Source organism: Acomys minous (assembly GCF_964271855.1).
Source record: "Acomys minous genome assembly, chromosome: 6".
Lineage (NCBI taxonomy): Eukaryota > Metazoa > Chordata > Mammalia > Rodentia > Muridae > Acomys > Acomys minous.
Genome location: NC_140487.1, coordinates 36,581,801 through 36,597,207, shown reverse-complemented (window position 1 = coordinate 36,597,207; position 15,407 = coordinate 36,581,801). Strand labels below are relative to the sequence as shown.

The following is a 15,407-nucleotide window of genomic DNA, read 5'->3' as shown; positions in this document are numbered from 1 at the left end:
CGGCTCACAGGAACCCACTCCTCCAGTGTCACTGCTTCTGCTCCTCCGAGCTCTGCAGCTCCAGCTCCACCGGTAGAGAGAACCAACTATCAGCGGTGGGGGTGGCGCGCGGTGGGGGTCATTTGTTCTAGGCTGAGGGACTAATGAAGCGCAGCCGCTGCTCTCCTGGAGTGAGCACAGGCCTTTACCAAGTTCCCTGCACAAGAGCATCCCTCCCCCCCCCCCCCCCCCCCCCCCCCGCCTGCCGCCCCCCCCCCCCCCCTTCCAGTAAGCAGGGAAGAAAGCTGCTTGGGCTTGGAAAGTGCAGAAAGCAGCCACCGGAATCACCAGCCAAAAAAAGCCAGGAACTAAACTTTTCTGTGCATTCTAAGCCTCCTGCATTCAGTGTAGAATGGCAGGTCTAAGCTGAGACAAAAGGCTTTAAAAAGAGACCAAAACGGCAGGATGAGAAGGAAGGACAAAAGGGACCACGAAGGGCTGGACCAGAAAGGGCCAGAAGGCAACCATCACTCAAGAATCTCAGGGACCTGAAAGTTGTAAAAAGGGGAATCCCAGGATATGACTTCTATTTATAATAGATATCTTGAGAGCTTGTCTTGAGAAGGGGAAACATCCCATGGTACTCGGAAGGTGACGTTGAAGGTTTTATTAGAGCAGGACCTGGTCTGTGACGCCTCTTATCAGATGGGATTTAGGGGCCTGTTGGGATGCAAAGGGAGTCGCCCCCTTTTCCAAGCACATTAGACCAGCTAAGCAGAGGGAGGATGGCCTTTGACCTTGCCCAGCCACGCTCCACACATACCATGCAGGCAAGACACTCACACAGATAAAACAAACTTGAAAAATTATGAAATTTTATATACTGTAATTTCAGTCAAGTAAAATGTGAATGAAAATTAGTGAAATAATGTCAATGAGGGGAATAAGCTATTAACACCTCGCTTTTTTCCCTTTTTATTAAAAAATTAACAATTTATGCTTAGTAAAAAATTCAAACAGTAGAAATGGGTACACAAAGAAAATCCATGTACCCATGTCCCAGTCCCACTCCCGTAAGTTTTCCTTATCACTGTAGCCATGTTCTGTCCATGTATAAATGTATTTATCATTTTTTAAAGACACAGGACCCTAATACACTGTTTTACAACACGCACAGGACCCTAGTACACTGTTTTAGAACATGCTTTTAAAAACAACCATTTCATGGGTGCATCTCTCTACATGTCCAGCCAGACTCATCAAGCCAATCCATTTTAAAGAGCAGCTGTTCCATCTGCCCACCTGCCCGTGGGTAGGAACCTGGCCTGCTCGCCAGTGTCTTATACACGGGGGTAGCATACTAAGAAGACATTTCCCCTGTAAAGGGGAGTACAGCTTTACTGATCAGAAATGATGAGGTCAGATTCTGGGGATGGACACAGACTTGCAAGCAGTATGGTGGGGTTGGTGGGTGGGCTTGAGCGTGGGGTATCACACTGCACTGGGGCACAAGGCCTGTTGGGATTGTACAGAGAAAGGTCATTCACATCGTGTGAGGAAACCATTAAGTATCTCCATAAGTATCTTCAGTGCAGTCCCTCCCGTCCACTCACTGCCAGTGGAGTCATTCAGAATAAACCCGAAGGGCATGGAGAACCAGTCCAGGATCCTAATCGCCAAAGCTGAGCTCCAGAGTCCACAATTTTGAACGTGATGTTGGGCTAGAGCTGCCCACACTGACCTGTGTTAAAGATGCAAACCAGCTTTTATTGTTTCACTTCCACCAGCTAAAACGACCCTTTTAAAGGAAGGTAGGAAAGAGCAGCTGTGTGCTCACTTAAGACTGCATTACTCTTTAAAAAAAAAAAAAAAAGCTGGAGCAAGCAATCAGAACTTGGGCTTTATTGCTAAAGCCTTCTCCCTCACAGCCGCATCGTGATGGCAAGCGAGAGCGCGCATCTTCTGGGCACACTCTTCTCCGTACAGCACGAAGAACAGTGACCCTTTAGCGAAAGGAAGCTGGTTCGCTAAGCGGCCTTCCACTTTGAGGCAACTGTTTATATTCTGAAACATCGTGAGTGCCCGGAGGAGAATCTCGTTTGCTATTTGGCCATCATAAAGGGAAAGAAATGAAGAATCCACCTGAAGAGGAGATAGTGGTGTCATTTTTTTTTTTGTATTCTGAGACAGCATTTTAAAAGTCTGACTACAGGCAGGTAACCCCAAGCCCTAACTTACACGTGTGTCAATTTTATCCCACGTTACAAGTGAAAATGAGGTTTTGTTTGTTAACTAAAAGCGTAAGATTTCTTTGGAACTCCAGAGTGTAGACACTTGGAAAACCAACCATGCTAGGATCCATCCAGTTTTTGTAAGAACCTGTCAGTTCAACCACTGTTACTGCCCAAACACAGTACAGGGAACAGGGCTGAGCAGGTGGCCGTGTTGGTACATTTGGGGAATTTCAAGCCGCCGGCACCACTGCGACTGCACCAAAATTCCACGACTGCTTTCAACAACAGTCTGGCCTATTTGTTACAAGTCTGTGTCCGCTACATTGCATGATAGCACACACCATGACCTTGCTGAGGCGGCCACTCAAGCACTGTTGGTTCAGCAAATGCTGAGGTACATGTGCACAAAAGAAACCAAATTTTAAAATGCAATGACATAAAATGTACTGCAAATTGGGCAGAGATGGAAAATTTACTGTTGCTACATAGTTTCTAAAAGCAAAATCTGCTTGTTTCAGTAAACATAAGAAATTCATATATATGAGGAACAGTAACACCTTAATACTGACCTTCAGAGATAATCTCCCAGAATGCTTTTGGGCAGACCTTCCTGATGGATTTGCCAAAGTCTATGCATGTGTGCATCTGTGAACCAGGTAGGTAATCTACTTACCTGGGCACTCAGTAGTCCTTCTGTCATGGCTGGGTTCTCAGACAGATTCAAAAGCAGCTTCAAAACCTGAACCTGCCAAGGAACACGGTGTTAACCGGATGAGCAAGCCCGACCCTGCTCCCGAGGCTGCCAGCCTCACACCCCCGCTGGCCCTGCAAACGCCTGTCTGCACCTCAATGCCTGGCTCCCGTCCTCCCCAGGAAGCCTCTCCGGTCAGCTCCTCGGGCGCTGGGCATCGCTTTCAGAGCGGCCATCATCCATTATTGATGCCATCTAAACCTCACCTCTCTGGAGACAGAAGCACTTAGCAAATGCCTTCCCGCCACACTAAGTCAGGCATGTGCTAAATCACCTCTCCCCCGATATCTGTTCATGTGTGTGTATACATGTTCACACGTACATGCATGAGGAAGCCAGAGGCTGTGAGGCCAGTCTTTTCCTTGATTGCACTACCCTGAGGCAGGGTCTTCACTCGAACTCAGACCTCACTGATTCGGCTAGTCTAGTCAGGTGGGCCACAGCGCTTCCGTGGGTCCTGGGATCTGAACTTCATCCCGTGTTTGCACAACACTTCCCCCACAGCACCGTCTCCCCAGCGCCTAAGTCACCACCGGGATTAGGAGTGCTGGGAAGGAGACCCTATCTGGGCCCGGGGCAACAGAAACCTCTCAAAGCTTATTAGCTTGTCCACAAATCTGTAACAGTTTGGTTACCACGATTAAATACTAGGATCCTTTTCTCCTATTAGGTTACTATGTATCGATGAGGCTTTTTCTTTTAAACATGAAAAATGTTTTACGGTCATTTAAATGGGAAATGATAGTAATTTAATAGCTAATTAAAATGCTAGCATTCTTGTTTCTGAAAGAGCAGTAATAGAACATCTTAAAAATGTTTAGATTTATGTGCATGAATCTTTTTGCCTGTATGTAGGTATATGTACCATGTGTGTGCAGTGCCTGTAGAGGCCAGAAGAGGGCGTTAGAGCCTCTAGAACTGGAGTTACCAAGGGTTATGTGGGTGCTGGGAGCCAAACCTGGGTCCTCTGTGAGACCACCACATGCTCTTAAGGGCTGAGCCGTCTCTCCAGCCTCAGAATGTCTCTTTGAAAACTACTAACCAAAGCCTGGTGTGGTGGCACACACCTTTAACCCCAGCACTCAGGAGGCTGCGAGTTCCATGCCAGCCTGGTCTACAAAGCGAGTCCAGGACAGCCAGAGTTACACAGAAAAATCCCGTCTCGAAAAACAAAAACAAAAAACCAAAAAACCCCAATAACCTTCAGTTTCCCACAAGACAGTTGAAATTAAAGGGAAGAGGTGGGGAGGATACTAAAACCAGGAAGAAACAACTCCAGTTTTCACTAGACCTAGGAAGGAACCTGGATGTGCACTTTTATAACTTATTAAACAGGCAACCAATACTGACCTTAGAACTTTGGGGGACAGGGGTGATGGGGATCATATCGAGGGTCTCCTAGGTCAGGCAGGTACCACCTTCAAGGTCTCCCTTAGCCTGAGAGCATTACGTCATACCATTACATTATTTCGTGTGCTTACAACCCCTTTGGTCACATGTGAACCTACTTACTAAGGAGGTGGTGACAGAGCCTTGCTTAATCTCATTGTTAGCATCTTTTAAAGTTTTATAAAATTAGCACATGGTCATGATGAAGTGTCAAACAGTGCAGAAGAGAACACGTGAAAACAAAAGCCATTACGCTCTGCCTATCCTGCCCCCAAAATGGGGCTCACTGCTGACCAGGTTTTCTGGGTAGGTGCTTTTAGGGAAATTATGGGCTTTTGGGGATAAGAAAGCAAAGAGTGACTTCTGGCCCTTCAGTGTACTACCAGAAAGCTACTGTGACAGCTCAGCTGGCACAGTGCTGTCAGCAACACCAACAGCAAGTCTAGGGAATAAAGCTGTAACGTCAATGAAGCTTGGAGCAGGAAAACAGTAACAAAAGCTAGGTAATGGACAGCCTTAAAACCTGTGGTGTGAACTTGGGTTAGTTCTGTGGAGGGCCGCTCACAGTCAACCAGAAATAGTAAGAGCAATAGCTAGTTTAGCGTCTGAATGTGCCCTTGCTGTCCTCTGTAGGTTAAGCAAGTTTATGGTCTACAGTTTGGTTTGAAACATTAAGCTGTTTTGTTTTTGTTTTCTTTCTTGCCACTGGCACCACCTTGTGGCGACCCTGGGCATTTAAATTGTTGGCTCTCTTGGTGTTTGTTTTGTTGTTGTTGTTTTCCAGACAGGGTTTCTGTAACAGCCCTGGCTGTCCTGAAACTTGCTTTGTAGACCAGGCTGGCCTCCAACTCACAGGGATCCACCTGCCTCTGCCTCCTGAGTGTTGGGATTAAAGGCCTGCATCACCCCCGCCCGCCTGGCATCTCTTTGTTGTCTGTGTGGAAAGCAAACACTTCAGGTATTTGTATTTGTTGTTGAGTCAGTGGTGCAACCACAGATCACTAGAGTGCAGTGAGATCAACACCACAAACTAAATAAGATCTGTAAACGTCACTCTGGGGGATGTTTACTAAGGAAATATCCACAGTGGACGCAGACACAGAGATGACTATGCAAAAATTAGAAGCAATGCCATAACTGGTGGCCAGGTTCTCATCAAAAGTTTCATTTTTCTATCCTAAAAAAAAAATTCTAGGCAATACAATGGAAAAAATACAACAAAATAATACGAGTCATCTTTTAAAAAGTTTTAAGTTTTATCAAGCAGATCTGAGCCAGGTATATACAGGTCCTGAGAGACTGGCTTGGCTCTGACCTGAGTTAGAGTTCCTCCTAGGTTCTGGGTGAAGAAGCTGCCGACAGCTGAGGGAGAGGCTTTTTCCTACAGTAGTCACATTACAGCACAGAGGGAAGGCATCTTCCACCGAACAGAGCCGCAGAAGGGCTAGAAACGGCCTGGGGCTGGGGCTGCAGCTGCATCGCAAAAAGGAGGGCTTACTCTTATATTCAATTTTGAATGCCTGGATATGTTTTGGACCAGACTCAAATAAGCTGAGCTATAGGAAATGTGGAAAACCCACATACAGACACCCCAGAAACACCCCAGAAACACTGGACGGCTGTGAGGCACTAACATAATTATATCCTGAAAACCCCAGAAACACTGAAACAGTGTCAGATACTTAGGGGGTATATCTTCACATTGGTTCCTCCCACGTACTAATGCATAATGCAGCCTAGCACAGTGGCACCCACCTATACATCTCAGCACCTGGGAGGCTGAAAAAGAAGTCAAGAGTTCAAGACCAGCCTGGGTAGACAGTGAAACTGTCTTAAAGAAAGAAAGAAGGAAAGATAGAAAGATGGGATATACAATGAAATTGTCTAAAGAAAGAAGGAAAGAAAGAAACAAAATCCAATTTGCAACAAGTTAGATGATTCAGCAGGAAAAGTCACCTGTGTTCAAGTTCCCAAACCCAGGTGACTGTAGACAAGCCCTGACTTTACAAAGTCACTCTCTGGGGGCTGGAAAGGTAGCTCAGCAATTAAGAGCACTGGCTGCTTCTCAGAGGTTCTGAGTTCAATTCCCAGCACCCACATGGAGGCTCACAACCATCTACAATGGGAGCTGGTGCTCTCTACAGGCCTGCAGGTGTACATGTATGTACCTGTATCTAACCGAGCACTCTCAGAAGTGAAGGTAGGCTGAGAAGTCCAAACTCATCCTCTGCTACATCGTGAGATCGAGGCCAACCTAAGATCCATGGGGTCCTCCACCAGGGCCAGTGAAAAGGCTCAGTGGGTAAGGCAAGTGTGCAAGCCTGGAGACCTGACTTTGATCCTCCAAATCCATGTAAAGGTGGAAAGAGAAAACTGATTCCACAAAGTTGCTCTCTGACTTCCACATATGCTTCATACACACACACACACACACACACACACACACACACACACACACACGCACACCAATAATGATGATGATGATAATTTTTTAAATAAATAAAACAGGGCTGGTGAGAGGCTCAGTGGGCAGAGGGCCTGTCACCAGGCCTCACAACCAAAGTTCAGTTTTGGTGACCACACGTTGGAAGGAAGAGAACGGACTCCTGCAGGTTGTCACCTGGCCTCACCATGTGCACTGAGGCACCTGAGCACCTCCTCTCCTATAAATAAGTGTAATAATAAGAGCAATGACAATGACGGCTGGCAATAGACTATGTGTAACAAGAGAACGGTGAGGGGCACAGGGACCGGGAAGGGTGAGTCGGGGCAGGCAGGGCTGAGGGGAAGAAGCTGGGCAGGAGGAGTAACAAAGCTACTTATACAACAGAAGCAAACGATGTATAGAAACAAAAACAATGAAGCCCGTTACTTTGTGTTGGCATGTCCTTGTGGGCTATGTACAGTTTCCCCTTGCCCATTCAAATGCTGATTTTTCTACCCCCACTATCTGGTTTCAATCCAGAGGCTGCATTGTGATGTTTATTCTAAGTATCTCCTGTCTCAAGTTTGTGTAATTGGTGTCACCATTTGTTCTCTGTACTGCCAATAAAGGCCAGCTAGCCAATGCTGAGCAAGACAGAGAAGAGGGTGGGACATCCTGGTCCAGTGAAGGGAGGAGAAAGAGCAGGAAGGATGGATCTGAACTGGACCTAGGATATGAGTATAAAGAGCAAGTATAAAGCGGGAAATCTGAATGGGAGGAAGCTAGACTTGCTTGGAGGCTTAGGATGGAGCAATTATCGCTCGCTATTATGCTCTAGGCTAATATGTCATAGTCGCTCTGTGTGCTTTTTTGGGGAGGTATATACATGGTTAAGGAGTAACAGCTCATTTATTAAAATGATAAATACGTATTAAATATTAATAATCATTCAACAACTTTGTATGCTAATTTTAAAGACGGTCAATCCCGAGGTAAACAAAAGCTGCAATTTCCTGTCGCTATTTCTCAGAGTCCTTTTACTCTATTAAAGGGTGCAGGGGGGGGCCGGGGGCGGGCGGGGTGGTCTCAGAAAAACAGTAGCCACCCACCTGAGGCAAGTGACACAGCACATGATCATTACAAAGTGATTCTGCAATTCAATAGGAGGGATAAAAATAATATGCTTTCTTGAGCTTCTGTAAGTATTTCTTAGAAACTTTGAGCAGACTATCTTTTTTAATACAGGTTTTCTTCATGTGGTCCTGCCTGTTGGGATTTGTTATATAGATCAGGTTGGTCATACACTCACACAGAGCTGGCTACCTGCCTCTGCTGAGATTGAAATAGTCCCATCTTTTTTTTTTTTCCTCCCTGGGATGCATAACTAGACTAGGCAGACCTCACTAGGCATCTATCTGCCTGTTGTCTGTGCATCCCGAGATGCTGGGATTAAGGGTGTGTGCCACCGCACACAGACACAGAAAGTCAACATTGGTAAACTCGATGCAGCAGCTTTCCCAAGACTGAATGCTGCAGTTCCCACCTTGGTGCTCCCGTTCCCAATAAGCAGCAGGTGGAGCAGGCCCTCGATGTAGCTGCTGAGCAGGTGCTGGTAGTCATTGGTGACGGTCATGTTTGTTAAGAGCCTCAGTCCGGCCAGCTGCACGGCTGAGTCCAGGGGATCAGCAAAGACGTCCTCGCAGACTTGATGGACGTATATCTGAAGGCGAGAGACAAAGACTGAGCAACTCTGGCTCTCCAGAAACTTCAACTGAATGCCTACTTTTCTGCATAGTGGTAGGTAGCGCGATTGCTAAGGATGAACGGGTTCTTAAGAAAAGATGGCATTTATGTCTGGCCATCCAGTTTGGTGACTGTTTTATTTAAGCTGCCGTTGTTAGCAACCTGGCACTGTGCTGAGAGTCAAAGGCGAGCACAGCAAAATTAAATTTAGCCTCACTGTTCTTACTTACGCAGGCGCACGAATGTGAATGACTCCGCACTACCGTTCGCCCTCTGCTGGTGAAGTGCAACAGGGCACCTGGCAGCACGGGGTCTCGGGCATGAGTTTCCAGATTGGAAAAAATGATTAAATCTGAATGGCATCGTTCTTTTAGCACCCCCAAGTTAAACTGATAACCACCATACAAATGCCCAGGGGGCAGCTCTGCTTTCCTACTTATTTTTTTTTAAGGTAGTTGTTGGCCATGAGGTTATACATGGCCATACAGACAGACGCCTCACGCGCTTTTACCGCCGACAACCTACCTGTATCTTAGCTTGATTTTCGACATTCACACTCAGGTTATTTAGAGCGTTTAAAGCTTTCTCTTTAATACTGAGGTTCACAGAGTTGATCTTGTCTCCAACGACTGGGATGCCGCCCAACTCACGAATAATGGCCTAAGAGAGAGGGAAATGGACCGTGACTTCAGCGCGCAGCCCTTCTACTGAATTCCCCGCACCTGGAAACGCAGCTAAAACCAATCACTTCAGAGAAATGCTCTTCTCATATACAGATCTTCCTGTTACACAATTTTTTTTTTACTTAAAAAATGATTACGGGCATGGGCCTGCAATCCTAGCACTCTCAGAGACAGAGACAGGCAGATCTCCATGAGTTCAAGGCCAGCCTGGTCTACAAAGAGAGTCCAGGACAGCCAAGGCTACACAGAGAAACCCTGTCTCAAAAAAAAAAAAAATTATTTATGTGAATGTGTGTATATGTGTGTGTGTAGAGGGCAACTTCAGCTGTAATTCCTCAAAATACCATTCATTTCTTTTTTTTTTTTTCTTTTCTTTTTGAAACAGCTCCATCACTGGATGAGACTCAGCAAGTGTAGAGATGCAATATGCTGGGATTCTTGCTGGACCTCATAGCCAAAGTTAATAATACACCTGGAAGTCACTTAAGATTGCTAGCTTACCATGTAGCCAAACTGCTCCTGTCTGCTTTAAGAGGATGGTGTAACAACTAACTTTGCCTTGGGTTTCCCATGTGGTGAACTTTTACAATCTAACACACAGCTATAATCTTACATTATATGCTTTTTCTTGTCCCTGACCCAGAACAATGCATGTGTATCATTTGCTGAAAGCGGCAAATACAGAAGTTGAAAGTAACTATTTATGGATATTGGTTGAGAAGCAAATTTTATTGTCCGGGTCAGCTGGGATCAGTTGGGGCTAGTAACTTAACCTATTGTAAGACTGTTAAAGATTTCTGTAAAGTGCCTCATCCTTCCTCACGTGGTATCTTCTATACTGTTTGTGGTAGTTTGAATGAAAACAGCCCCCACAGGTCCACAGGGAGCACTACTAGAAGGTGTGGCCATGTGGAGTAGGAGTGGCCATGTGCAGTAGGTGTGGCCTTACCAGAGGAAGTGTGTCACTGGGGGATAGCTTGGAGGTTTCAGATGCTCAAGCCAGACCCAGTATCTCACTCTCTTTTCCCGCTGCCTGCAGATCAGGATGTAAAACTCTCTGTTCCTCCTCCAGCACCATGTCTGTCTGCACGCTGCCATGCTTCCCGCCATGATGATAATGGACTAAACCTCTGAACTATAAGTCAGCTCCAATGAAATGTTTTTCTGTTGCCATGGTCATGGTGTCTGTTCACAGCAACGGAAACCCTAACTAAGACACTGTTCAATAAATAAAGAGTGAGGGCCTTTGCAGGCACAAGCAGTTACCTCATTCACAGACAGACAGACACAGGGACTCACATGAAAGATGGACAGAGGATGAAGAACACCAGAGCATGAAGTAGAGTGGTCTCACTCTTAGTTGAGGGTCTCCAAGGGGACGTGCTTTTCTTTATTTCCTTAATGCCAAGCAGATGTACTCCTGGTGATTTGGAGTTAACCACTAATGTGTGTAATCCGTGCAGCCATGTAGACCACGCTGCCTGCGTGGGAACCTCAGGGAGCACGGGTCCGTCTCCGCCTTGCCAGTGCCACGATGACACGTGTGTACCTGGCTTTTGGCTTTTTTAGTTTGAGTTCTGGAGACTGAACTCAGGGCCTTATGCTTGTAAGGTGAGCATTGGACCTACTGGAGCAGGCTCCTTGACCCCACTTTTATAGGTCCTTTTTAATTTTCATTATTTCCTTACTTTACTTTTGAGGGGTGTGGGGAGGAGTGGGAATGCACATATTCATGTATGTGGGAGCATGTTCAGGTGTATGACCCAGATGTCAACCTTGAGTATTGTTTCTCAGAAGATGTCTTAGTTTTAAGACGGCCTCTCACTAGGGTCGGGAGCTTGCTCAGGCTACACTTCAGCCAACGCATCCCTGGGGACTGTTACTGCTTCCCTGGTGTAGGACGGCAGTGCATGGCACCACACCTGTCTTCACACAGGCCAGTCAGTGCACTTTACCCACTGACCTAGCTCCCTTTGTTTTAACTGATACATAAAAACACATTTAAGAAAAAAACACATGAAATGAATCAGTAATGCAAAAAAAATAAACAAAACAACAAACAACAACAAAAAAAACAAAACAAAAAATCCACCACTACCAACAACAAAAAACACATTAATGGAGTATTTTGTATGTTTTCATACAGACATGCATTGTATTATCACCTTAAACGCATGTATTTCCTCCAATATTTATCACTTTTTAGTGGCAAAACATTCAAAGTTTTTTGTTTGTTTGTTTGTTTTGGTGCAAAATAAATCTGCATTGATGACAATGTTAACAAGAGGCACTGTTTACAAACACACACAGAAAACTGTTGTTATTTGTTCTCTGTGGGGGTAGAAAAAAAGCACTCAAATTCATCTCTTTAGTCTTTGCCATTTTCACTGATTTGGTGCTTATCACTGGCTGAGGGCGACCTACATTAGGCCCACGCCAGCAAGACTGCTCATCTAATTGAAGAATACCCTTCAAAGCTAGGTGCGTTCACTACTTGATGAAAACACTATTCATCTTGAAGTAAAATCCACTCTCTGCTTTTTGTTGAATAGGAACAATTATGAATGCGTTACTTTCTGTGGCATTGTTTTCTGAAGAAGAAAAAAACGTTGTTGTGAGTGTAAGGGGCCAGGCCAGGATGGGGAGGCTCTGCGAGGAGCTACTCGTGTGTGAGCGAGAAGGAGGCTTACTTGGTTGACTGAGAAGGCTGCATTATTTCCCAAGGTGACCAAGGCTTTCTCGATAATTATAGGATCATCAGTTGACTCCAGCAGGTACAGAAGTTTCTTGAGTTGTTCGGCACTTAAGACATCATCATAGGAGCCATCTGTTAAGTCTTCTGCATGAGGAGAAAACAATTTAAAGTTCACTGAAATTCTTCAAAGAGGTGCTGTTCTTAATGTTGGAAAAGCTCAAAAACACACCCTGATGCCAGGCACAAGTGTTTTTTTTTTTTTTAAAGCCCAGGGACACTCTCATAATGTTTGAGAGGGAAAACAACAGGGCAAGCAAGCTGGAAACCTTGGAATCTTCCGGGAAGAGGGAGGCGGAGAAGAGGAAGAGAGGAGGCTCTCAGCAATGGAGGCTGGCAAGTGGAAGAGGAAGGGAGCTTCCAGGGAGCAGAAAGTGCAGCGGGTGGGGAAGTACGCCCCGGCTTCTGGCCAGAGTCTAAAGGGATAAATAAAAAGTTGAGCCTTTTCTGAGTGGGCAGGCCACATGTCAGAGGCTCTGCCGACAGCTGCCTGGTGCTGTTTTAAGCACTTTACATGTTTTATATCGTTTGATTCCTAGGCGCCCCTACAAGGAAGATACTCTTGTTATTCTGAGTTTAAGCCCATGGCCATCATATCAGCCAATGGCCATATGATATGTCTATTAGTAAGGCACTGAATTTAAGCCGCATGGACCCTAACACCGACAGCATTTTGTCTCTTCCTGTAAACATCAGGTATACCTATCTATTGGACATTTGCCTAAGGAGCACCGATTAATTAGGGTATAGGTTTTACATCGGGTAGGTAAGGGTGAAACTCATTATCCTTTTAAGAGCCTATATGTCAGGAAACCAATGGGAACAGCACAATCATGTTTCCAGCGTGGCATTGTGTGGCTTATCCACACCCAGGCTTCCTGCCAGATATAGTCTGAGTGTTAGAAGTTATTATTGATGAAATATTTTAAATTAAATTTATATCAAATTCTTACACACAGTGCTTAGTAGATATAAGCTATTTCTGTTGCAGTCTAGCTTACCAAAAAAAAAAAAATTTTTTTTTTTTTTACTTCTAATGTTCAGTTAATTCTCTGGCACTTTTCGGACTCAATCCATTCAAACTGGAATTTTCTTTATTTCTTTTTCTGTAATTTTTCTCCCTTTGTAATATTTACTGGAATTTCTTGGGTTTTCCTGTCAAGATGCCTGGGACTCCAGGAAAATGCTAAATAGCTGTGATGCCACCTCTCTTATTCTTGACCTTAATAAAGATGCAACTGTTTTAATATTAAATACCTTTAATTCATCTTTGCCTTTGGTTTTTGATGATTGTTCTCCATCAATTTAAGGACATTTCCTTCTACTCTTAATGTTGCAAATAATCAGAAGTACTATTTTAATGACTTTTACATATTACTATGTAGTTCTAAAAAATCTATTAGTGCAATAAATAACATATATGCCTACGAATTTTTTATGTCCATCTGGCCTCTGTATATTATTTCCCCAATCCCCTAGATTTTCTTTTGTCACAACTGAGTGAGATTTTTTACTGTATCTGCCAGGTTCTTATATCAGCAATAAGAATCATACAGTTCTCAAAAGTTCAAAACAGGGAAAAGGTTTTTCTTCAAATATAAGGGTAGAACTTGGGGAAGGGGCTATGGGCTACCTATTTTTAAAGTTGTCTGACCAAGGTTTCATTTCCAGGACCAAAGTGTGCTGCTGCATGCCGTCAAACCCAGCAACTAGGGAGGTGAGGAGAGGACCATCTCAAGTTTTTCTGCCACACAGCGAGTTCCAGGCCAGAGATATGCCGGACCCCTCTGCCTTAAAAAAACCAAGCCATTCTAACACAGAAATATTTGACAGAGGACAATGCAAACAAATCAGGTTTCGTAAGGGCTAATGCTCATCTTTGAAAACTATTTTCCTCTGGGTAGAGGGATAGGCGTTGTAAAGGAGCCCCGCGCCCCTCCCCCTCTTTTTTTTTTTTTTTTAAATAGCATTTCCTGGAGGAAATGGGAAGCTGGAATATAAATCCATGGTTGTAAGTGCAAAATTTGAAAGTAAATGCCAGTTGTACAACTCAACGATGCTTTCTTCTACCTGCCTTTAATGGCGCTTTATATGCCCTCTAGGGACATGCTGTTACCTCCCACCAGTAACTGCCTCGACCCCCAGCGAATGTGAGATGAGATGTAGCACTTGTAGGAAAGCGTATTGTCAAGTCCTCTTATTTTAAAGACGAGCTACTGTTTCTTTTGAACAGGCCCAGCTACACAGAGTTGAGAATTATGTCTCTGGAATGACACCAGCAGATAACAATGTAACGGTGTCAATAAAACGTTCTAATGATTACTCAGTTAGAAATAATATGTCTCTCTCTTTGGTCGGCAGATCTTATTTCAAACAGTTTTCATTACCTAAATTTTTATATAGAACGTGCAGCAAACTGTTAGACCTCTCAACGTCCTCATCATCACAGAGCAGAACCTGTCAGATGGACTTGTTTGTTAGAAGGGTGTCGGCTGTAGGCTGAGGTTCTTATTTCCAACACGTACACCAGGGCTGCAGGTCGCTACGGACAACTTAAGGGTACCTCTCCAGGATAGGTCCTGCAAACTGCTGGCAGAATTGCACCTCAGGGACGCCCCCCCCCCCCTTCTTCACACAGCTCCGTGCAAAGTTTCAAACCGCGCTTGAGGCCCCCACACAGTAAGGGGCTATCTATTGCGGAACAACACAAAGGCCCAGGACAAATTTTAAAGTGAGAGGCAACCTAGATGGCCTGAGAGACGTCAGCTCCGCTGGGAGGCCTGAGGGAAGCAACAGGAAACTTCGGGCGAGGTTTTCAAACCCTTATTTTAAACAAAGAAGTGGGAGCAGGGAAGCGGCTCTGGACCCACCCAAGGCAACCTGGGCTTCCAGACTCATCTACTTCCATCCAGCCTTCCTCCCCGCCCTGCACCCTGTCCTGACGCCCAGCCCTAGTTTTACAGCGACGACAGGGCCCAGCTGGTTACGGGATGGTTCCGGAGCCCCGAACCTGTCCACCTGCCGGGCAGCCCATCGCCTCACCTGCGGACCGCGAAGGGCGCAAGCGGCGCCCGCCTCGCCGCGGGCCCCGAGTCAGCCGGTAGATGCAGTAGCAGGCGCCGGCGCCAAGGACCAGCCCCGCTGCCACCCAGCCCACGTCCCGCGCGCCGCCCATGCTGCTACGGCCGCGGAGCTGCAGGAGCCTGGAAGCCAGGACCACACGCAGGTGCAGCTGGGCCAGAACCAGCCCTGAGAAAGGAAGTGGGGACTGGAGCTCCGCCTTCCGGAAGCCGCCCTGCTAAACTCGGAAGCCCTCCCACCCGGCGCGCTGCAGAGCCTTTCACCAGGCGGGCAGGATGGGGCTTGCCGGAGACGCCGCAGCCCCTTAGTGCAGCAATTTCCTGGACCAGAACCCGGACCGCCCCGCCGGAGCCTCGCTCCCAGCCCCGCC

General features: G+C 45.9%; 1 protein-coding gene across 1 annotated transcript; it reads right to left on the bottom strand.

Annotated features, from left to right (window-relative positions):
• Positions 1-837: 837 nt before the first annotated feature.
• Positions 838-15,341, bottom strand: ARMC10 (armadillo repeat containing 10). The gene is made up of 6 exons (XM_084786323.1): positions 14,999-15,341; positions 11,895-12,043; positions 9,047-9,181; positions 8,322-8,498; positions 2,887-2,958; positions 838-2,121 (listed from the first exon to the last, which is right to left on the bottom strand). Exons 1-6 carry the CDS (start codon positions 15,129-15,131, stop codon positions 1,867-1,869), a joined length of 921 nt encoding a protein of 306 aa, XP_084642449.1. The 5' UTR covers positions 15,132-15,341; the 3' UTR covers positions 838-1,866.
• Positions 15,342-15,407: the final 66 nt, after the last annotated feature.